This window comes from Dermacentor silvarum, chromosome 7, assembly GCF_013339745.2.
Source record: "Dermacentor silvarum isolate Dsil-2018 chromosome 7, BIME_Dsil_1.4, whole genome shotgun sequence".
NCBI classification, from domain to species: domain Eukaryota; kingdom Metazoa; phylum Arthropoda; class Arachnida; order Ixodida; family Ixodidae; genus Dermacentor; species Dermacentor silvarum.
Window position 1 is genome coordinate 84,489,116 of NC_051160.1, and position 25,406 is coordinate 84,514,521.

The 25,406-nt window shown below is 45.3% G+C and overlaps 1 protein-coding gene across 1 annotated transcript; it reads left to right on the plus strand.

Moving 5' to 3' along the window:
• The first annotated feature begins 3,456 nt into the window (after positions 1-3,456).
• LOC119459616 (sulfotransferase 2A8) lies at positions 3,457-25,406 on the plus strand. Its single transcript, XM_037721307.2, has 3 exons — positions 3,457-3,700; positions 14,251-14,726; positions 24,325-25,406. The coding sequence occupies exons 2-3, from the start codon at positions 14,271-14,273 to the stop codon at positions 24,811-24,813; spliced, it is 945 nt and encodes a 314-aa protein (XP_037577235.1). The 5' UTR covers positions 3,457-3,700; positions 14,251-14,270; the 3' UTR covers positions 24,814-25,406.

The following is a 25,406-nucleotide window of genomic DNA, read 5'->3' on the forward strand; positions in this document are numbered from 1 at the left end:
ATTCAGCTATCTATCTATCTATCTATCTATCTATCTATCTATATATGTTCTTACGCAGACCCAGTGGCTCAAGTTGTCTTACAGGTTGGGCCGCTATGTGTGTCCTAGATGACGTGATGCCGACGTGGCGGTTCTATCGTCCTTATTCCAGCTTCACCACCTGACTCTCGTCCTGCCTTCGCCGTAATGCATCCGGCGCCAATCCAGTGCCCAAGGTGCCTAGTAGCTTTTACTACTAGGCCTTGTGGTCTTGATATTGTCGTGGTCGTTGCATCATGGTCGTTCCAGACAAGTCCTCCGACTTTCGTCATGCCGGCGTCCCCACGCCATCATCGCCATACAGACCTCATGCAATCGTTGTCACTCCGCCCGCAATGATACCTTCGTGGTCATTGCATCGTCGTCACTCCCCTGAGCTTCGTTTTCCGACCCTCGTCCTGTCGTCGTCATCATGCCATTGTCTTCCCACAGTCTTCGTCACAAAGTCGTCATCACGCCGTTGTCGTCACACACGTCATCTCACTGTCCCCGTACCGTTGTCATGTCATCGTCGTCACCTGCGATGCCGTGGCCGTTGTTCCACCATCATCATTCTAACTTCGTCATCCGAATCGTGCCATGCCGTCGCCGTCAAGCCGCCGTCGTCATGCATCCGATGTCATGCATCCGTGGTCATGACGTCGTCGTAATACCGCTGTCATTGTCGTCATTCTAGCTTCATCTCGTTGTCGTCAAAGCGGTTTTTATATCATCGTCATAATTTCAGAATCGTCGTCTCATTGTCGTCATACCGCTTTTGTCATTCCATCATCGTAACACAGTCGCCGTTCTGCCGCTCTCCTCGTGGGTGATCTTGGCATGCGAGTGCCATATCGAAGTGGCATGATACCGGAAAATGTCGCATGTAGCCGATGTCTCGGAATGACCATTACAGAATGTAAACAAGCGTGAATTCAACAATACCGCGTGTCGCTAACATTGCCGGATGCTAATCGCATAACCGTCGACAGTCATTGTGAGAAGCGTTCTGCCGTAATTTTTCATTTTTTTCGTACTCTCCATATCCTGAACCAAGAAGGAGAAACCATCACTGCTCTACGGTGATCAAATATCCTTCCATGTTATTGCTTCAATTCCAAAAGGTGGTATCGATGCGAGGCCGATTTTGGCAGTGATTCATTAATTAACAAATTATTAGATATATTCCGGTATATGTTTAGATTGCAGAACTTGAGCCTACCGAAATCCTAGACAAACGATTCTTTTTTTCTTGCATATGTCATCGCTTAATTATCTTCATTGCAATGTCAGGTGCCTGGTGTTTTCAGCAAGACCGTTTCTTGACCTCATTGGTTACACGTACTATTCTTGTTTTCTTTTACCTGAGCGGTAATAAGTCTCTATCTACTCCCGCTCGTCTGGGTACGGCACATTGCTTGCCGTCATCACAAGGCGTGCGGCAAGTACCGCGAGCATGTGCCCAGTAATTGGGGCCGAATTCTGCTTGGGCGTCGTTTGGTGTCGCATGTCCCTTTGAACGACTTGTGCGCTGACAAGGCACTTGGTCGTGCATCCAGATGTCTCCATGCTGCATCTGCATCGTATCGGTACACCAAGAACCTGCTGGCTAAATAGTATCCAACTTCGCTGGCAGAAATCATCGCAAAGACGCGAGTTGTGTTGCGGTTACCTTTATATTATCGCGCCAGTATGAGTGCCGAGGTCCCGGTTGCAGTGGCGGGAATAGCTATATGTTCATTGTGGATCAAATCTCTCCATAATGGTAGCAACTTTGTGCTGCTCACAATATAAGAAAAACTACTAAAACTTATTGACTGATGTGTTAAAAGCATTTTCGATAGAAGCTGAGAACCGATGAACCGAATACCAGCAGGTAGCCCCTATAACCTCAAATTAGCTAACAACCTCTACAAGCTCTAACTTCATATCTGGTTACGCATGGAATTTCCGGTTATTATTTGCCAATACATTCAAATTTGGTTATGTGGCTATTCTGGGAGTTGTTGAGTTCAGCATCGAATTACTCTGCTGTGCTTATCATATCGCCGCAATTGCTGAAGTAGTCCTTACTTTTAAATACTGAATTCAACTGAAAAGTACCGCCACATTTCATTGGTACGCATATTTTGCCAGCTTCTTTAGCACATCATTGCTTTAGATATCTACGATCATCTTGAGACAAATAAGGTCTTTTTGATAGCCAACATGGTTACAGGAAAGGATTGTCTTGTGATACTCAACAACTATAATTCACGTGTGAATTACACCATCAGAGCTGAAATTTGGGCTAGTATGTGCGAATTGATACTTGAGTGGAAGCAAAAAAAAAGCAAATACGCTCACCCTGTCTCAGCATCATTTCTTGTTTCCTCGCTTTTTTTTTTTTTTTTGATCTTCAAGTCGAGTGTGAAATACACTCTGACATGAATAATAACAAGCGCATTTACTCCTTGAAGAAGCAGCGTCAAACTGTCAGTATGGAAGGACACGGCCGAGTATGCTCTTAAACCTATGCAAAATCACAACGTCCCTTATGATGTCATATACACACGCTGGATATTTCCAAGTTTTTATCTGTGGTCTGCATACCGCTACGCATAAAGCATAGACTTCCTTACAAGTTTCAAGAAGGAAGTGCTTCTGAACCACAAAGCAAGCGCTATGACAACAGTTACTCGTGCCTGTTTGCGAGTGAAATCTGAAGGCGATTCGAAGAGTGGTGGTTAGCTGTTCGATAAAGAACTGTGCTTCGCCACTTGGAGTTAGTTAACGTATCTGTCGTTTGTGCACCGTGGTTTCGACTTCGACATGTTAGGATTTAGAAATGTTCGGGCAGCTGCAACAAAGACATATTTCTGCAAATTACTCGAGTAGGTCGGTAGCGGAGCGTAATGGCATTATTGGACCATTTGTGAGATGTAGACGCTGTCATAGTATCGAATCGAGAGACGGCGAATAGAACGCGTCTTTTTTCGCTCTGTGGAAGCACCCGTCAATGTTTTGCAAGCAGATGGTGCAGTTTTAGTACCTGTGACGAGAACTCCGATAAGCGGCAGTTGTTTTCGACTGGAACACACGCTGCAGGAACTTTAACGTGGATGAAGCGCATATTTTTTTTTCTGTTTTGCATGCTTATATGACTGACGTGTCCTAACGTGAAACATGTCGAAACTGGTGGCATCCGCCGGACGTAGTTTCACAAAAATAAACTCCTGGATCCGGCCTATGCACGGACTAGAAATTTAAGCAGATACGCCTGATGTACCTTGACCCATGAAATAAACCCTGTAAACCATAAAACAAACTAGTGCCGGAGAGTACCGCCATATCAGTAGATCGGAGATTGGAGCCAAACAAGTGCTGAAAGCTGCTGTTTTTTGTTCATTTTCTCTCAACTGCGTACGTGCATGACATTCGCAACGTCCCCTACACGTGTATACACTGAGGATTTGCGTCTATATCCTATGGCATTGGTCGCTTTGTGCAAGCGTACAATAGTATGCTAGCAAACAGAGCCATAAATGTTAGCGTGACGAGCGCAGCATAGGCATACGTCGTGTCTCCGGTCACGTTAAAAGTATAGCCTAGCCCAAACGTCCATTCGGTCTCTTTTGACAGGCAGCAGATCTGCATTCCTGGCTAACAGAAGTTGCAACATACGCTTTTACTCTGACAGCGGGTGAGATGCATTATCACGTTTATAAGGACTTCTAACTCCGAAAGTTCGTTCTGCGGAAAGTATGTGATGTTAGAGTGCCTGTGTTTAAATGAGGGATTCCGTTGTTTTATTTTAGTCAACCAGCTGAAGTTGAAAAAAATCTTGTAGCCCTGCTGTTCTAAGCGATAATGACTGTGCAGTATAGCTGAGCCGTATTAATTGAGTGTTTCTATACGACCGCACCACAAGTACCCCAGCTGCGAACGTCACTAATTGGGCACCCCACGTTCATGTAACCAAGTTCGTCCAAGAAAAACGGCACCTTCACTTTCCCATGTATCAGTTCATCATCGACTTGAACAGGCATCGTGTTCAAGATGCCTGTGGGACAGGCATCTTTGAAGAAATTTACTGTTGAATTGGAGCAAGGGGCCTCAATTGTTTGTTTCGAAAAGCAGTTATCACCGTGAAAATTACCAGCTAGTATTAGTTCTTGCGCACGGCACACAATGGTTCAGGAAGGTTAAAAAGGGATTTGCGTCCCTTTTTAAAAGGAGATGCAGCCATGTGTATTGCGACTCAACCAAGAATCGTGAGTTTATAGACGAGCATTTTAGGCACCAAAATAAGACCGCTTTCTATGAAACTCATATTATGACACCATATTATGACAACTTTCTATCACATTAAGCTAGCATGAAAGTGAGGCGTGGCGTCTAGATGCAGAATTTTCTGCAACCATATCTACCATGGTATTTCATACTACGTGTCACAAAGGAGGCCCTATTAAGAAAAGGTGAGGCACAAATAGATATATGATGTGTGTTTCGTTGGCTCGACGTGTTATCGAAACTGTAAAACCAAAAAATAATAAGGTAGTCGATTATATCACGATGAAAACTAGAAAGAAACGTACTAATATATCAGTCACAACAGCCGTAATTTGCACCATTTATAAAGCTATTCGGTTCGAGGACATGTATCTATCTCGAGTACATGTAACATCCTATATATATTCTGTTCTTTGGAGACATACAGTAAGATAATGCTCATATCTAGTGTATCAATTGATAAACTATAGATATGGGTGGGTAAGGTGTACTCTATGTGCCCAGTCATTATGCACAAGTACCTTTGCTCGGTTATCAGCTGGATATGTGTAAAATTGGCGCGAATCAGGCTGTGCCTGTATTATTGCAATATATTCTGCTCGTAATTTGGTTAAAATACCTTACTCCCAGTGCATCTTGTTGGTAAATCTTGTGCTTAACCAATTTTGTTTTATCTCACCTAAATTGCTGCATGCCCTTACTTCACAGTTTTAATTCGAATAATTTCGTGCCTCAGTCGAGTCACTTTGCAGTAAATAAGTAGGCGTCCGTCTCACCTAGTTTCGGACCTCCTCAATAAATAGAAATGCATGGCCGAAGATTATATCAAACCTCTGACCTTCCGCACGGGACCTTATTCCTCTATTAGGCACATTTATCTTATGCCAAAGCGCACCAGCTCTGTGAGACGTTTGGCGTGTGCGTCCCGGACCAGATTGTGACGTTCTGTGCTCGCGACAGGTTGCGCTTTGGCACACGGTCTTAGCCTGCACAGCCTTCAGAATCTTTTCGCATTCCCCTGTCCTTTTCTAGCACCATCTAACGCTACATAGAAGCTGTGAGGCACGTGCCGCCTTCATGATCACCTCAGGTCAAACAGGTTTTCAAATTTCTTGCCGAAGTACAAAGGTAATTGTAGTTTTAACGCGCGCTACATGGCCTAGACAGTACGTGTGCTTGTACAGCATATAGTCACAAATAAAATCACAGTCCGTGTTTCCGTGGCTTACGCCCGGCCAGGACCTATGCATAATCGCACGATTGACAAGTAATAAATTCACGTGGACCGGTCGGGGTGCAAAACGCGCTGTCACGGTCTTACAAGCGTCGTCAGCGTCGTCTTTCGGCTGTCGTCACACATTCGCTCACGTTGCACATACACTCTGGTCTACCTGGTAACTCTTTCAAGAAACCCAAATGGCGCTGGATAGCCAGCTAAGCGCAAAATATTTCGCATGGCGTCGATACACATAATGCGTGGCGTCTGCACAGTGTTTTCTGGCATGCGAGACCTAATGACATACGCACTCAAGCACACACACACGCACACACACACCATCATCATAATCACCGTATTTTTATGTTCGCTGCTCGATGAAGGCCTCTCCAAGCAATCTCCAATTACCCTTGCCTTGCGCTAACTGAATCCAATTTGGTTCTGCAAATTTGCTAATTCCATCACCCCACCTAATTTTCTGCTGTCCTCGACTGAGCTTCCCGTCTCTTGGCACCCAATCTGCAACTCTAATGGTCCACCGGTTATCTGTCCTACGCTTTACTTGACGTGTAAAGCTCCATTTTTCTCTCCTAATGTCGACTACAATATCGGCTCCCCCCTATTGATCTCTGATCTTCCTGCTTTTTAACGTTACAGCTAACACTTTTCGCTCCATCACTCTTTGCGAGGTCTTAAACTTGGTCTCGGGTTTCATTGTCAGACTCCAAGTTTCTGCCCCATATGTTAGCACCGATAGAATGCAATGAGGTCACAGTTTTCTTTTAAATGATAGTGGTAAGCTTCCAGTAAAGATTTGGTAAAACCTGCCGTGTTCACTCCAACCAATTTTTACTGTTCTGTGAATTTCCTTCCCTTCTCATATATGTCCTTCTTCAGTTTGTAGATAAATACACCTGATTTGAAGAAGGGGAACCGAGGGACAAGATTTTTGTTAATCATGGCCATACAAAGCGAGCACTAAACCAACCAAGTGGCACTACGAATTGTGCTACGGCGGCTATCAATCTGGCCACTATCTTGGGTAGTTATGAATAATAGATCGAGCCCTGAGAGTGTTAGGTGCGTTTTCGCTCGCGAAAAACGCACCTAACACTCCCAGGGCTTGATCTATTGCCCTGATCTATTGATCTATTGCCGCCAACGTGGCGAGAGCCCGCGTTGCCGCCAACGCGCGAGCACCTGCATGAAAAATAGAGCGGCGCTTTCGCGCCGAGTTTTCCGGTTCGCCAGACAACATAACTCCCAACGACATGAATTGTCTCGGTTACCGCACATATAATATGCCCTTAAAATTACATAACACTACAATAAAGGAATCTTCGGGTAATTAGACAGCGCCATTTTCTCCAAAGTTTATTTACCAAGCTTCATTTCAAACAGCAAGATTGTCTGCGAAACTGCGACTATGTACCTTCCGCATGCTGAGCGACAGCTGCATGTTTAAAACGTCGCGTAAAAAATGGAGTGTTGGCCGCTTACTACCGAGCAAAGGAGGCGATTGCTACTATTTAGGGCCTCGGTGAAGGTTTTTTGTCCATTTTGGGTGAACGATGCGCAAACGAACTAGTGTAGCCCGTGTTTTCTTCGACGCGAGTCCCAGTTCTGCCGAAGAAAAAAAAAAGTTCCATCAAAGAGTTTCCGCCGAGATGCGCGGAGAGTAGGGCCACCTGGTGGAAAAATGAAAAAAAATTAAACGCCAAGTGACTGCACTCGGAACTCTGATTGGCGGACGCGCACTCTAAGCCACCATAGCGCCGCGTCGCGTGAGGCGTTTTTTTCTACTTCGATTAGCAGCACGCGGCGGCGCGATTTCGTAATGGATGCTGCTGGGCACGCGTCATAATGACGCGCGCGTCCACGATCCGCGCGTCCACGATCCGCGCGTCAATCACGCCTGAAATCGCGCCATGTGGTGCCGGCTTTAGACAACGTCACTCGGCGGGCGGATGTGCAACATGCTGTTTTTATCCGATGTCGTCACGTAACGCGTGAACTTTGGATGGCCGGCACGGGGCTAATAAACCTTCATATGCGCTATCTAATTACATCGAGACTACCACATTGGAGACCCTCGGTATGAATAAATGAGAGAAGGGAAACCCAGACGCTCGATTTTTGTTAATCATGCACACAAGGAAGCTAGGATAAGCAGATATATATTGTAAAAAAAAACAGAGACAGACACACCCATTCCTGGGCCGGCTGTTCTAATCTCTTTCTCGTCGTCCTCTTCCCTTCGTTCGCCCCCTATAGCGCCCGGTGTCCTAGCGCCCGAGCCCAAGTGCAACTCTTTATCTTCATTACACTCTGCACGCTGCTGAAGATAGCTCTGGCGGTTGTGAGGGCGCGCTGATGCTGGAAACCCATTGCATGGTTGTCGTCGGAAGTAGTCGTCGTCGTTAAGACCGTCCAGCGCGCAACCAGCTCCTCGGGGGTTCGGCACTGACTGTTGCGCTCTGGTCGCACGTCTCGTCGACGACCATCCTGTCGCAATTGGGCACGTAGGGCAGGGGATATTGCACTCTGACCAGCCGCTCTGCTCAGCCGTCACGTGACTTCCTCGCCACGCTGCCGCAAACTGATCGAGGCCCGCCGTTGCGCTAGAATAAGCCGCGACCGAAGAAAAACTGCGACCAATGCGCGACTTGTCTTCCGCGCGTCTCGTCCGCAGTCTCGCGCGTCTAGGGCGTCTATCGCGTGCGGGCAGGTCTTTGATGACAATGCCTCCTACGAGGCCTCCCTTAGTGCGGTGTGAACGGCCACGAGCTCGGCCAACGACTGCGTGGACATGCAACGATGGAGCATCTCCCTGTCAGGATCCCTGCATTGGTTGGGTTCCTGGAGTTGTAGCGTCGTCACCTTCATGCACCCCGGCGTTGATGTGTTAGGGAGCCGCTTCACTGACGGCTGTGGACCAAAAGTGGTCTCGTTCTCTGGAAGTGATAGTAAAGTGTCGGAAGTGGTAGACGCAGAGTCCGAGACCCGTAGTGGTAAAACTGGCTCGCATTCTGGGTCTACAGCGGGGCAGGTGGCGAGGCAATCTGCCAAAACGTTCCCGGGTGCCAAGTCCCGGGTGCCAGAAGAATGCGAAGTCGAAGTAGCAGCGGTGTTCTGCTCCGTGTTTATGGGTTGTGGTGGAGGCGATGACGCCGGTTTGTGATCTGCCGCTCGGTGGTTACTCTAAGCGGGAGCCGCAGTCGCCGTGCGCTTCCCACCGTCCGCGATGGGGCCGACGACGACACTCGGGGAGCCGTCTTCTGCGGCGGGGCAGCCGGCGGGCCTCCCTGGCGAGGCGTTGCAGAGAACTACTGCCGCGTCTAGGTGTTGCTCCTCAGGAGCTCCGGCCGCAGAGCACTGTTGGCCGGGCTCGTCGCAGGCATACGTGAGCGGGCCGAAAGCAGCGATCAGAGCTGCATGCCATTCAGGCCAGGAGCGCTGCTTGAAGCCTTCGTAGTTTTCACATGCCTTGGCGGCACCGCAAAGTGGTTGTGTCGCAGCCAGCCATCATTGTTGTTCAGGCCAAGCATGACGTTCACCAAGATATTGATAGTGTCAAGCCAAAGGATGACGTCGTCATGAAAGCCGTGGAACGCTGGTATTTCCACGAAAGCCGGCTGCAAGGAAGCGTGGACCGCGTTCCCAGGAAGGACGCAACCTCTGACAGATACCAAGGTGGTCGTCATACCCTGGAGCTGTTGTGTCAGTTCGGCGATGGCATGGACGAGGGTATCGGTAGATTCCTGTCAGAGAGCCGCCCAGGAGGCTTGGACGCCGTCTCCGGAAGGTGCAGCGGGTACATGCGACGGTAGTAGGGTGTCGGGCTCCATGCATGCTGGAGGAAGCGTGAACGGCGTTCCTGGGAAGGAGGGACCCGGCATGCCGAAGAACCGTGCGAAGAACACTTAAGGCGGAAGCGCCTTAGGGCAGGTTCATTGTAGACTGCGCCAATGTAAAGAAACAGAGACAGACACAGTACCCGTTCCGGGGCCATCTGTTGTTGTGTTGTTGTTGTTGCCTCAAAACATGGCTCGTACCCACAGGGGGGATTGACCAAATTGTTTGAAATGTGCGTCTAACAAAATACCAAATGGGGGTAATGGGCAAACATTTGCCATGAAGCAATAGTCAATTCAATGCCAAAAGAAGTTTTGAGAAGGCATATTCATAAATTTAGGGAAAAAATTAAGTGAAGTGTCCCATGGTTGGAACCCTAGCAGTGAAGCCTTCCTGACGCTTCGATAAACTTGTGGATAGCAGAGATCATTGACCCATAGCCTGTGCCTCATGGACACACACCAAACATCAAACTGTTTGGTGTAGTAAGCACTAAACCCAGCTTACTTGTAGGAAATACGAGGAACATTCTGCGAAGGGAGGAGAAGCGGCGGCAAGAAAGAAAGAAATGGTCCATAGTTTCTGGTTCATTAAAAAAACACAGGGTAGGTATGAATAGACCAGATCTATGAAGGTAAAAATTTAGGTGGGGAACTGTACAACGGAAGCATGATAATGTCACCTCGCATTGTCGTGAAAGGCATTTGCTCGTGTTCCACCGGAAATTTAGATATCGAAAATCCTCTGCGGAAAATAGGGAAGATTTATTACAATTTAGAAATAAAAAGCGTTTCAATCTAGCACCTGTTATAAAAGCGAAATCAGGAAGGATATTTTAGACAGGACCATTTAGTGACAATGATGCGAGCGAGTCAGCTGATTCACTTAAAGAAATTCCGCTATGACCGGGGACCCATACAAAGCGGACTTCAGACAAAATGTCTGGAACAAGAGTCAAAAATATACTCAGTAGGTGTGACCGATTAGTAGAAGTTAAATGTGTACAAACCGACAGCGCATGGGTAACAATTATTACTTTCGATGTCTGGGGACCAAATTTTCTAATGGCTAGAATGATGGCCAGAAATTCTGCAAGAAATAATGGGGTGTAATCTGCTAGACGGATAGCAAAAGACCACTTAAACTGATTTTAAAAGATGCCCACTCCGGCCTTCTTGCATTTTGTGTTGCGTCCGTAGAAATAACCAAGTGAGACTGATATTTACTAAGGTGATCTTGAAGGATACCTTCAAGTATGTGTGATGGAAGACATTTTGCGTTTTTTGGATAAATATCATCAAAAATCAATTTCACCTTTAACGAATCAGTTTTTGGAGAAATCAGGCACGGTAGGCAAACATGAAGTTTTGATGACGGCGTCTGAACAAGAACAACTTGAGGATGTCGATAACGCCGCCAATGTGTTCTGAAGAATGAATCCGGAGAATTGATGAAAACGGATTGCAAACGGGATAAGGATGCATCATAAAGCTTTAAAAAAGTCAGGACAGTAAGTTGCCTAAACCTGAACTCAAGCGGGAAAGTTCCAGCCTCCAGATAAAGCACATCATTAGCCACAAAACGTGGCAACCCAAGACAAAGACGTAGCGCTTGCCTTTCTAGCAGCAATAAAGATCTTAGCTTGTAGGCTGCACATCATGAAACAAGACCACAGCCGAATTCGAGAATAGAAATCATCAGCAACGTAGCCATACTCATACCCGTCTTTTTATTACTAAAACGGCGCAACAATCCCATTGCACGTTCTCCTTTTTTATAGCATTTGTTTCGATTTCCTGCTGCCAGTTTAGTGTACCATCATAGGTTAACCCCAAGTACTTCACAGCTGCAACTTGCGGTGTCGGCTCATTTCGATAATGAAGAAAAATGAAAACGGGATTTGATAATGGAAATACAAGTAACGCGCATTTCTTAACGTTAAGGGAAAATGACAGTCCGTCCAGCCAGACCTCGAGTGCAGACTAATAGGATTGTAAAATTTGGTGCAACGTATCGATATCCCGTGATGAGGACAAACATGCAGTGTCATCAGCATAGAGATAGAGTTGCACATCCTGATGAATTGGGCAATACTAATATCTTTCTCGTCGTCCTCTTCTCTTCCTTCGCCCCCTAGCGCCCGGTGTCCTAGCGCCCGAGCCCAAGTGCATCTCTGCATCTTCATTAAAATATATACATGTATATATATATACATATATATACGAAAAATGAGAAGCACAACTTCGCAGTTATCTTAGGTGTATTGACCCAACAGTTTTGGTCGGTGGACCGACCAAAACTGTTGGGTAAATAAACCTAAGATAACCGCGAAATTGTGCTTCTCATTTTTCTAAATACGCTTGGCCCATTGAAAAATGCAGTTACTATATATATACATATACAGAGAGAGAGAGTAATAAGCTCTTTACTGCAAGGGAGAGATTTTTGTTTCACCGGAACGCTACTCAGAATTTTGAGGTGGGAAGGGAATAAAGAATACTGGACGTGAGTGAAGAAATTGAAGAATAAAATACGAGTGAACATAACAATCACATTTACCTACAGGTGAAGTGAACCTTGGTTAAAGCCTTCCTGAGAAGCCAACCTAGAGAATGAGCTATTTCAGTTGTAAGCAGGCTTTCTCAGTATCCGACGTCGATGCAACTTGTACCTAAATATGCAGGGCTACACTGGTGAAATTGGCCGTTATGGCAGTTCCCTACTGGTAGTTCTATACAATTCTTTTAAATTGTAGGGCAACACTTTTATTTGGTTATACATTTGTCATTTGAGAATACCACCGAATAAACTGTAAAATGAAACTGATAGGTGTTGTCTCAAGTCTTAAAACTGCCGAGTATAATAAAGAACGAAATATTTTCTGCATTGTCCTGACTGGGTCGGCTGCAAAGCGATTTGCTTTCCTGAGAGAGAAATATACGCTCTGCGATTAGACATTATTGACGTTGTTAGAAGCGGCAGATAGTGGCATAAGGAAATTTCGGCGCTGTCGCCAAACCAACAGTTCAACAAGGGGCTTATTCCACAGGACAGAGCTCATATCATTAGCAAGATTATGTACTTTAGTGTAAGTTACATTTTTTCATATTTCAATAACTTCCAAGTTATTCGTATATTACTTGGCATCATTAGAACTATTTCTTTAATTGTTATTTCAGCCGAAACAATCATTAGTAGTGCTTACCTGTGAATAAATACGAAAAAGCTGCGTTATACGAATGTATAACGACAAAAACCAAAATTGAGAAAGTCTTTCCGTGTACATGGTGGCCCAACTATTTCATTTTTGCTTTCATGCTCATTTTTTTTTCATTTCACTTTGCATGTATGGCAAACAGACACCATAAATGAGTAAGGAAATTTCTAATGTATGTCATAACATTCGATTGCTGATATTTTCTCTTACTGGAATCCACTGGGCTTACCGCATTGTTCAGTGCGGCATTTATATACAATCTGAATGAAATGGTAAATCAGTTTTGCGGTAATTCGCAACGCCTCGGAAAGCTAAAGAAAGGCAACACTGTCATCCACGTTACTGTTGAACGAAGCTGCAAATCAATGTAAGTATCACTCTTTAATGGCTTCATACAACTCCAAGTGGATCACAGCTGTACGTTCAACCTCAACACTTCACTCAAAGCTATATACAGTCTTATTGCAACATACATTTTTACGTAGAATGTCATCGAGAGATATCAATTATGATTATTCAACTATCCCTTCGTTGGGATACTTAGTTACAGTCCCCGAGCCTCGGACGAGACAGAAATCACTGAGTGACTTGAGACAAGCTACACTATTCGGTTAGGGCATAGCCTAACAACACATTACAAGGTTACATATAAGCAATGCACACTCGTAATACTTTGCCGATGGCGCGTGGTGCCCCTACAGTTCGGTTCATTGAAGTTTTCAAGTCGCGGTGACTTACGGCGCGATGATCATAGTCTGCTGAAGCTTTCCTCCATGCCAGCCAGCCGGGATCCATGCTTAGCACTCGCTGTCATTGCGTATGTGTCAGGATTAGCGCTGTCCGGGGGAAATCCGGCACCAAAGCTGCGTTGCCGGGCAGACAGATGCGGGGACAGTAAGTCCGACTCAAGCCGAAGATGACGGTCCGACAACAAGCTTGGACGCCAACGGCTTAGGTTGAACGGGAAAGGCCAGTCGTTTTAGCCGAGTTGTAAGCGGGGTCTGAAATCATGGATTAAGTGTAGACGGCTTCCTTGAGATAGCAGGACATGCTGCTCGTTGCTTCCCATCAGAATCCACCGCCGTTGACGGCGGTGTTAACTGTCACGAATCGTCACCACGCACACACAGCTCCTCTTTTTCAATCACATCAGATAAACAAAAACAAAAGCTGTTACGTAAGAGAAGGATGCTTAAACATCGTCCATCTTCCGTCAAATGCTCCATGCAATTGTCGCTGCCACCGGTTTAGGTTACATAACTGGAGAGGAGACGAACAGCGTTTCATCTTGAAAACCTTGTTTCTTCAAGGACATGAAAATGGCCGACGTGTATCTTGCTTAGAAGCCTGTGTATCAAATATATTGATTGTACAACCTATAAAATAGCTTCTCTTATATGCTTTGGCATACCAAAAATAAATTCACCTGTTTGAATTTTTGAATAGTTATTCGGTGTACGCTTGTAACCTCAAGCGAGAATATTATTTTTCACTCAGCCAAATTATCCCGGAATAACTCTTTGCTTCGCAGTGCTTCTCTGTGCTATTTATGACACCATTATAACAGGCGTGAGACCAGATGCTACAAAAATTATACATGATTAAGTATGAGTGTTCGGAAGATATTTAACACAAGGAATGATATTTTAACATTCCTTACTTACATGTGCAGGGACTCTAATTGCTGGCACGATGGACGATGAACTGTACCAGGAATTCGAAGGACTGCGAATTTTGGATCTGTACCACGAGGAATCGCTCAGCTCGGCGATAAGATATAATCCTCAAGACGGAGACGTCATTCTCGTGACGTACCCGAAGAGTGGCTCCAACTGGACGCAGTTCATCCTTTGGAACATACTGACACGGGGGAAGCAACCTGATGACGTCGGTGAATTCGGCCTGCTATCTCCGTTCCTTGAAGTGACTGGAGCGGGGGTAGCGGAACACCCAGCGAAGATTGGCCCCATAGCCACTCACCTGCCTTACAATGTCTTGAAACCGGTGGACCACGCAAAGTACGTCTACGTCGCCCGGAATCCTTATGACTGCGCCGTCTCTTTGTACCACTTCGTCAAGGGACTCACACCGACGACATACACGGACGTTTCTTTCGAAAAGTTCCTCTCATTGTTCCTCACAGGAAAGGTAACCTACTGCTTCCGACACATTTGGTTCTTGAGCCAGTATAATGTTAGTTACCACTTAATGGGGGTAATCTTGTCGCTTACTTATCGCGTGTGACGCATAAGGCGCTGCCCATCTACCCCTGGTTATTCTTAAGCCACCTGTTGTGCACTATAAGTATTATGCTTTTAAGGAAGGAGCGTTTAACAGGTACGGCCTTTCGATTTATTTTTGGGGATTATCTCCTGCGACACTAAACTTTGATATCAGATTTTGCGCTAACCGATACATTGTTCTTTGCTCCAAGGTTTCAGCAGAAAAATAACTCTTGGGAATAGCTGCGTATAGCTGGTGTAGTAAGTGAGTGGCTGCAGACGTGTATTAGACGCGTGGTGCCCCTACAGTTGGTTCATTTAAGTTTCAAGTCGCGGTGACTTACGGCGTGATGATCATAGTCTGCTGAAGCTTTCCTCCACGCCAGCCAGCCGGGATCCATGCTTAGCACTCACTGTCATTGCGTATGTGTCAAGATTAGCGCTCTCCGGGGGAAATCCGGCACCAAAGCTGCGTTGCCGGGTTGCTCGCTGTCGGAAAATCATCCTTTGGGCAAGCGATGGAAACGACTATGTCAAGTCCACAGGTAAAAACACCTGGTAGTAGTTAAATAAAACAACTGATTTCCCTGTTAGCCTACAAACAAATACGTACCCTTCAGCCTCCACCTAATATTCGCTGAAGTTTACAGTACTCCAAACTGCCGGTGCCATGGCCCTCACCCGGCTACGCTTCCGCATATGCTGTGGGAGTGCCCAGCACAGTACACTCACATTCACACCACGACCCTCTCGTCGAGGTTGCGTGAGGCTCTGCGGAGCTCCGCCCTCGACGACCAAACCTGGGCGACCCAGCACGCCCGTGAGGCGGCGGCGAGGCAAGCCCTCGACGTCCCCTCATGGGAGGAATAGGCCCGGCCATCATAAAGTGCTGGTTCCGCAATAAATGTTTATTCCTCCTCCCCCCTGTTAGCCTCCTGTGCCATCTGAGTAGACACGTCTGTTTCGCTATTCAATTGCCGACTGAGTTCATGAAGTTTGCAGTACAGCTATCACGTTTGATGAAGAGAGCTAATCGTCAACAGTAATATCCTGTCGCAGTGATCACTTCGTCTAAATACGTGGGCCTATTTTACACAGCCAGGCCTATTATATTCAGCAAGCACTAGACGATTTTGTGGCCTGCTTTAGTCATTCGTGTTTATTTTTTCTTTCATGATTCGTGCAATATTAATTTCATTGTCACCCTAAATCCATGCAGAAGCATTGCCGAACATAATTCTAAATTTCCGGATAGCAGCCGGACACCTTGCCATGGCGTAGCTTTTAGCTAAATAAATTTGCGAGAGTATTGAATAATGAACAAGGTTGGTATTCATAATCATAATCTGAATTGACTAATAAACATTTCAGTAACGTTACAAGCATGCGGTATAGAGGAAAATTGCGAAGTCATCGATTCTATTAGTACCCCCTAAAAATTACGTCTAGGCATCATGAGAACTTCTTGTCCCTTTTGAACAAAAACCTTCATTCTATAGCTTCCACGTGCTCCAATTCCTTTTACCTCTTTGCTTTATAACATTGTAATTTTTATGGCGGACACTTGGATCCTACGCTCTCACATTCACGATTTTAGGATAGAACCGACTATATAGAATGCTGTTGCCAATGATGCAACTTTGCTGAAGAAACCGAGAAATCAATATGCCGTGAAGCACGTTACACTTTCGAAACCGGTGACGAATGAAATCTAAATTCTTGGACGAAGCGTGATTAGGCCTTCGCTTTGTTTTACCTACAAGCTTACCGATTAAACACCTTCTGTACGACAGCGCGATATATATATATATATATATATATATATATATATATTATTGAAGAAGAGCGACGATGCAGTGGGGCATCCTTACCAGTGCTGTCTATTGGGTCAGTCTCTCCAGCGCACAGCTCGGACTCCGCCGCTCGCGCTCGCGGTTCCTTGAACTGACGCAACGGTTGGCCCTAACGCCTGTGCGCAATAAACGCCTTTGCAATATATATATATATCATCAGAAGCCAACAAACAATGGCACCAAGGAAAACATAGGGGATATTACTCGTACTTACTAATTGAATTAAAGAAATGATAAATTAATGTAAATGAGAAAGAATGAAAAACCAACTGGCCGCAGGTGGGGAACGAACCCAGGTCTTCGCATTACGCGTGCGGTGCTCTCACCATTGAGCTACCGCGGCGCCGTTTTCCCATCCACTTTCCGGGGTATTTAGGTGTTACAACTAGAACTAACCCTGGGAATGCTAGCCAGCGCTACCACTCACAAACCATATATATATTTAAAGTGAAGTAGACACGCGTATGCAGCGGTTTATTGAAATTGCGGCCGAGGTCCGGCCTTCATCAGAATGAAGGCCGAACCCCAGCCGTAACGCCAATAAGCCGCTTCATGCGCGCGTCTCCTCCACTGTGAATATTTACCCGGACCCAGAATCGCTATATATATATATATATATATATATATATACACGAGAGCAGGAGGGAGAACGAGGTGCTTGGTTTTGGTAACCATAACCTTATAAAGTCCACAGTCAATGAAGCCAAGGAAAGCATCGGAGAAATGAGCTGTTATCAAGCAAAGTAGACGCAAATGTAGAAAGTTATCAAGCAAAGGGAAATGAAATGAAAGGGGACGCAAAGATAACTTGCAACCGGTGAGAGCTGAGCCTACAACCCCCGGATACATCTATAAAAAAATCAGAAGCAAAACTTCGCGGTTATCTTAGGTTTATTTACCCAACAGTTTCGGTCTGTGGACCGAGCTTTTTCAAGGGATGTGTATAGCTGTGTTAGCTAATGTGTTAGTTAATACCCCTGGCACACGGGCACTCGAAGGTCTTTTAAGTAAGAAGGCTTCTCCCGAAAAAGAGTTTCGCCCGCAAACACAAGGGAAGTTTCGGCCGGTCCACCGAGCGAAACTGTTGGTTTAGTAAACCTAAGATAACCGCAAAGTTGTGCTTATGTTTTTTCTAAATACGCTAACTGGAAAAAAATCCACTTACTATATATATATAAACAAAAAGAAAATAAAGAAATGTACGTGAAAGAGAGAGAGAGGGGAGAGAACTATAGAGCGAAATCAAGAATTTCAGCCAATAGCCATTCTAGAGTTTGTGTAGGAAAGGCTTACTTTAACGATGGCGCGATTTACGAGGACCACCCCTTCAGCTTAGCGAGCAGACGCAGTACAAGAAGCGGTTGCAGGTAAACGTGGGAACAGGGTCAGTGCACGCGGTGCTGTTTGTTCTCTGCTGGGTTGGACAGCGTCCCGCCACGGTGCCCGTGAGGGAGGTGAGATGACTGTACGCCGGCTCCAGTTGAACCCGCAAGGCGCGACTTGTTTGTTCATTTACACCTCAATGGGCATCGTTCCCGTAGCCAGGAAAAAAGGTTGGGAAGGATCGGGGAGGAAGGTGTCATGCCCACACACTTGGAATTGTTGAAGAAAGCAACCGCGTGAGGAGACAGCAAGAACGGGTTGCTACAATTACAAAAAAAGCTACTCAAATTCTGAGAATTGTCTACGAATGCGTAAGCACTGTTTGCTTCGGCTGTGACTTCGCTTTTGGTTACTTTAGCTAATACCACTGGCACAGGGGCGCTCGGAGGTCTTTTAAGAAAGAGGACTTCTCCCGAAAAAGAGTTTCGCCCGCAAACACACGACAGGGAGCGATCTCTTTTTTTCAGAAGTGGTCTTTCCTGGAAGCGGAGTTCATCGATTTCTTTTACGGCCGAAAAGGAGTGGCCTCGAAACCAGTGGGCGTTAGCAATTATTATATATTAAAGAAAATAAGCAAATGCCTATTTTTCTGTCGCCTAGGCTCATCATAAAACGTAAATATATGTCTCGCATAAGGTGTACTAAACCCAGTAATGCTCATTTTCTTCTGTACTCTCGTAATCAGGTTGAACTGGTTCTGCAAACGCTCTTTATTAAGTCTTATTAACGTTTCTTAAGCTGGCGTTGTCAAATTTTTTTTGAAAAGTGTATATTCTAATATGTTTTCACTTTATATTTCGAGATACATCAATTTATTTTGACGGATTTGGTTTGGAACGGTAGCGCCACGCTTTCGGTAGCGTGTCCAGAAGGAATCACTAAAAAGAGATCGTTGTTGCCGTGTGTCTACTGCGCAACACCTCTTCATTAAAAAGTCTATTAACTTGGTAAAAGACGGCTTACGTAAAAGACTTTTTGCGTGCCCGTGTGGCCGAAGTATTACTTGCTTTTGTTAACATATGTGCATCTACCGATAGCCTTTCAGTTGGAAAAGAATTGATTAGACTTTACTCACGGCATCGGGCGCCTTCGAAGCGATCGTACCAATTCAACCGGAACGCCGGGCACGAGCGCGCCTCGACGCAGCAGCGCGGGCGAAAGAGAACACCAGCTGCCGCAGTATCGAGTGAGGTGTAACCCTTCGCTGTCCCTCTTTCAAGCTTGTGTTATGCGAGCGTTTCTTGTTTTCCCAAGCTCTCGCCTTCGCTCTAACTGCGCCTCGGTAAGGCCCAATGATAACGTGCCAACGTGTTGATGTGCGAGCTTACCGCGAGAATTCTGTTCATAACTCCAAGGACGCCCAGCGGTGTTCATTTGGGCATTGCGTCACGGCAAAATCCCAAATTGGCCCCACAGCCAACTTTCAAGCTGACCCAACCCCAAATTTCAAGTTGACCCGCACCGAAATTGAAGGTGGCCCAACCCCCCGATTTCAGTTGGGCCACACAAACCGGCAAACTTCAAGTTGACCCAGTCCTAAATTTAGGTTGCCCCTCATGCTAACATCAAGTTAGCCCACCCCCAAATTTCAAGTTGGAACACCCACCAATATTAAGTTGGCCCACCACCAAATTTAAATTTGCCCAGCCCCAAATATGAGTCTGCCCACCCCAAATTTCTAGTTGGATAACTTCGACATTTAAGTTCGCCTACCCCTCGACTTAACTTGGCCAATCACTACACCGCTAGACTACTTCAATACTACTACAAGCTTCCACATGCATTTTCTAAGGAGCCCTATGTATCTCTTTGGGTATTCTCCTTTCACATTTAAGCTACAGATCATCTACACTTACACTGCTATAACGATCAAATGTATTCGCAAACTACGAATTTTTGTGCAGCTACAAGGCGTTACACGTTTTGCGTGACACGCTCGGGTTTTCGCCAATGAATGCCTAAGCACTAAAAAGTCGCTGTTTCGCCGAAAGGCAAAGCATCGATTGCGATAGCAAATTAGTAGTCAGCTATAAGAAGTGAGGATATTAGTTTTGTCGGCCATACAAACATGCACACATTCACTTACTAACTAAATTAACAAGCACGGTGTCACGTGCGCAAAGGTAAACATGAACACATCTCGCTCAATAACCGCGGAAACTCGCTGTCAAAACGTGGCAGTGAGGAAGCACGGCTTCAGCAGTGAGCGAATTGACCTTCGTGTTGTCTCTCCATTCAACGCGAACTAAACGTCGAAAGCAATCGCATACGAAGCTACCGGCACTGGGCGTAATTTGTCCACATCACAGATCGCTTTGAAGATGAGGCCCTTGAAGGCGCGCTTTTACTCCACGTCGCAGATCGCTGTCAAGAAACGGCACCCGCGCGCGACAGAAGACGGCGCTCCTGCGCCCCGCGTTTCTCCCTCACGCGCCCGAAATTGAGCAGCAATCGTCGGCTGACCGTCGCAAGCTTTCATTTGCACATAGAGCGTACGGCGACAATGTTATTGTGTTTGGACTTTACATGGAACATCACGGCAACGACGACGACGACGAAGGCGAAAATTAAATTAAATTATAGGGTTTTACGTGCCAAAACCCCGATCAGATTATGAGGCACGCCGTAGTGGAGGACTCCGGAAATTTGGACCACCATGGGTTTTTTGACGTAAATCTAAGTACACGGGTGTTTTCGCATTTCGCTCCCATCGAAATTCTGCCGCCGTGGCCGGGATTCGATCCCGCCACCTCGTGCTTAGCAGCCCAACACCATGACGACGAAGGTAAAAAAAATGCGCTTGAAGTGTCCATGTAATTGCTATCGCAATAATACTTGGAGGAGGCTTAAGCTTCGGCTTTAAGAGTTCAATGCAATAGCATTCAAAGGTCCCTGATTGCTTCTCGCGCTTCCCGGCAACTGGAGCTTATGTAACGGGAAACGCTAGCGGCGAACGCTATGCACGAGGGTGAATGAATGAGCTTTTTGGTAGAAACGCGGCCTCTTGCGTCGCCGATCCCGGAGGTTGTGCACAACCTCGCCAAAACAATTACATCATTTTCAGGTTTCTGTTATTGCTTCACACTTTTAATACTTCAGTCTGAGAAGATTTAACGTTAAAGGCATGCACTGTCGGTGTTTTGTTTCATGACATTTATTTAGGCCTGTCATTCTTAAAATTCGGGGTAATAACTTTGTCAAGAAGGTAAGACAAGGTATGAGCAACTTTAGTGATAGAGTGGTGTGGCAATATAAACTACATATACCGCATGTTTACAGCAAGGCATGGAATATCCACGCAACTGAATATTATTTTCTCTAACGAACAGCTCCGCCGACATGTGCACCGGATGTTCTGCTACATGGGGCCCTTAACATTACCGCCTAAATAAATAAATAGAGAATGAGAAGCCAACAAGAGAAAAGAAAAGCAGTTGCACGGAAACAAGGTGCACGTAATTAAAAAGATCACCAATATTAAAAGGACTAGGTAAGCAGTCTGCGACGATATAATACGATAACCGTAGGCATCTGTGCATTCTGGCCGGGAATGCTCTGTTGAGTACGGACAACAGGCGCCGTCCCAGAGCGTGGCGTGTAAGCATAAACCAATCATTGATGCATAAGTTGGAAGGTAGGGCATAGTCGGATACAACTTAAGTCTGCAGTGAAGCCCCGCCCACGCCCTCATAACCACCAGCCACTGTTCCTCCGCGAGGCTGCAAAAAGTTCATACTTCAAACTTTCCCTGTTCCCTTAATAAGGCGGTAATCACAAGAACAAAATAATTAGCGCACAATTCTATGCGTTTTCACTCGTCTATTATAGTGGAACGTACAAGTACGACAAGTACACTCGTATCAAGTACGACGCCACTTTTGAAAAGCTTGCATGACGACAATTTTGTTTGCTTCTGTGATTGGCTGGTGGAGTAACACAACCCCGCGCGGTTCGTGTGCCTTTGTTTCCAAGTGCTGTTCTTTTTTAATTGTATCCTACTATAGTTGGTAGCATAAAGAAAACTTGGCCCACATTCAAAAAAAACTTCTTACGCTAGAATTTTTTTGTAAGAAATAATTTTAGCCAATCTGGATGCCAGACATATCATTAGCAAAGGCGACCAGCCAATGGGAAAGCGAACTTACGAAAGAAAAGCTTTGTTAATCTGGCCCCTTGTTCGTGGAAGAGGATTTAGTTTTTCAAAAAGGAAATAAGAGGGCGCGAAGTTTTTAGATAAACCTTCATTTACCTTCTAATGATATTAATGCTGAGAAGGCACCATAGCGTTCACTTATTTTATTTGTATTAAATTGGTAGGTGACATAGAATTGGCGTTGTTCGGGTTCTCTGGTAGAGCGACAGTTGCTTTCCAGTAATGTAATTTTAGGTGCTATAACGTAAATCTCTTGCGAACTGTTTCCATTTCTATTTCTACAATCAGCCCTCCACGATTGGTGAAAAATTTTGCAGGCCACACCCACATCATCTCTCTGTCACGCAACCTCACGAGAAATGCAAAATCTGGTCCCCTGATTTGAGATGCTCTCACTGATAAGGCATAATTTGACCTAACAAAATAAAAAAAATAATCATTTGCAATTGCATATATTTTTCTACCATCTGCCCACCGCCATTTGTCAAAAGTTTCTGGGCTGTGCCCACCTCGCCTTTCCGTTACGAGACGTCACGAAAACTGCGAAACGCGACCACGTGGGAATCACAGTCGAGTTTACATTTTATTAGGTGTCTGAATCTGGACTGCGTGCTCTCTGCAACTGAAGTCGCCTCCATGTGTTCGCATACCTTGCATCAGCTTTTTCCCTCATGGACAACAGACGAGAGTCGTTCTTTGCGTTTTTCCGTGCATGATGTAATTCTTTATGCTTTTTGGCCACCTATACACAACGCATGCGAACTCACTCGCTTTGTTCAATTGTAGTAAAATGCCCTCTATTATTTTATTGAAGTTTGTGCCGTTGCTTTTGCATGATGCCACCAGGTTTCTGCTCCTTTTATTGAAGTTTGTGCCGTTGCTTTTGCATGATGCCACCAGGTTTCTGCTCCAGCTGAGCGGCGTTTTTTTTGTTCGTGTAGTAGTTGGTGGTGATCGAAATAAGCCGCTATGGTGATTCCGTCATGAATGATAGAAGGTGGGTAGGGCTGATCAAGGAGTACGTCGCCCAAGGACGTAGAGCTTTCACAGAAGTCGCCCGTGCGTGCGCAGTCTTTTGAACGTAACGTATAAGCCTGCGAATAGGAAATACTGCATATATATATATATATATATATATATATATATATATATAACTTTTATCTTGCTTTACACCACAGTATAGCGAAGTAGCCCTAAACAATGCGTGTCTGAGCCAATTGAGCAATGTTAGGCGTGGTTCAGGCAAAACAAGCATAAAACACTGCGCAAAACAAGAACGGCGAAATATATGACTGATTTACCTCAGCCTTGAGGGCAGACAGAAAGTATCAGCAGGTTTAAGGGATCCTCCTTCAGCTGCAGTTTTTATATGCGAAAGTAGGAGGCTTTTGTAGAGGACACCCTGACCAAGAATTTCCTCTTTGTGACGCACAAGGTCCTTCTCATTCGCTGCAGTAGATGCTGTTATGTATCCGAAATACATACACTAAGGCCGTCGCTCTTACAATTTGTGGCGTCCAACACCTGGCGCAAGTTACAGAGCGCGAATGTTGTGGCATACACCAGGGGTAAGCGAGGTCGCCGCAGAAGTGCACAATCTAAAATTATTTCAGTTGGACCACGCTGATCGGAACTTCCTTTCTACGTACTTTTGGGATCACATTGTTGCATGTTCGCAGTAACATGTGTCCACATAAAGCGTTCTATAACGACCTTGCCACTCACAAGAACACGACCTCATAGACGCAACATTGTATGTTGGTTAAATTTCACCAGTTTTATTGAATCTACTTTTCCATTTCTTTACACCAATACCAAGTGTGAGTTTTCTTAATTTCAAGTAGCAATTAAACTACATATTTCAAGATTAGTACAGGAACGTAAAAAAATGTTTTATTTTTAGTTTAGGAAGTGAAAGAACACGATTTGCCTAAGCGATCAAAGCAAGCTAATGATTTAGGTGAATAAATTCACTTTGTGCTAGGCGAAATTCACTATCCCCAGTTTCATGTCAGCTTCACGGCATCGTCAGTGAAGGGATATCATAAATTGAGGGATATGCTTCATACGGAGAGCGGGTATTGTTTTTTAAATTGTTCATAGTGAGATTATTTTCTTTCCTTTCCTATTTTCAGGCATTTTATGGTGACTACTTCGACCACGTTCTACCATGGTACGAACACAGACACAAGTCCAACATCCTATTCATCACGTACGAACAGCTCAAGGCCGACACAGGAGGAATGATTCAAAAGATCGCGGATTTCCTTGGTGACGAACACGGCGCCAGCCTGCGCAATGACGACACTATCCTTCCAAGAATATTGGATAACTGCAGTATAGAGAGCATGAGGGCTTTCTTGACGGACGCAGTAGTAGACAGGCTGAAGAAAATCGCCAAGGTAGCATCAGAGAAGCAATATAAATCCTTCAAGTTATTCGAGAAGCCACATCAGGCGAACGTACAAATGCATGAGGGTGGTGGCTTTGTTCGCAAAGGAATAGTGGGGGACTGGAAAAATTACTTTACACCAGAACAGGTGGAACGCACGAAGATGTGGATCACGGCAAAGGCTGGAAAAAGTGACTTCATGTCACTTTGGGATGACTTGTGCCTGCCATAAAGAGTTGGCAGTGAGCAGTATTTCAAGCCTCAGAATAGTGCTGGTATGAACGTATCATAATTGATTACTCGTTAAATGTTTGGTAAATCCGATAGTTAGGCGCTGCCAAATGCGAAATAGTATTGGCATCGTATGCATCAATTTAAACTTTAGGTGCACGGATATAAAATCTATGCACAAACAACGCCAGACTCCTTCACTGTGCCCGGAGAAAGAATGGATGATCTGTGTTTCACAGAAGGAAAGGACCTGGGGGTCTGGCCTCTCAGTTCATCAGCGACAGACGAGTGCCCAACTTCAGACAAACTGCTCATAAATGCGCATAAATGATCGGAATTCGGAGTTTATCTTTCCCTGTTGCTATCCTAAATTCCCCTCTGAACCCGTAGGGCCTCAAACTGGATTAAATAAAGTCAACCTCACTGCGTTTCCATCCTTCCATCTCTCGCTGTTTGTCTATGTTTCCTTTTTGCTTTATGACTTGAACACTGTTAATAAAAATCTAATATTCCGAAAATGTTTTCATTCATACCCTTCTAAAATAACACATTGGCCATGAATGAACACTTTGTAATGAATATAAAATAATACAA

Bases quoted from the DNA above. Each gene is read 5' to 3' on its own strand.
- LOC119459616 (XM_037721307.2), top strand. From the start codon at position 14,271: ATGGACGATGAACTGTACCAGGAATTCGAAGGACTGCGAATTTTGGAT. The intron at 14,727-24,324 runs GTAACCTACTGC...TCCTATTTTCAG, and splicing joins CATTGTTCCTCACAGGAAAG to GCATTTTATGGTGACTACTT.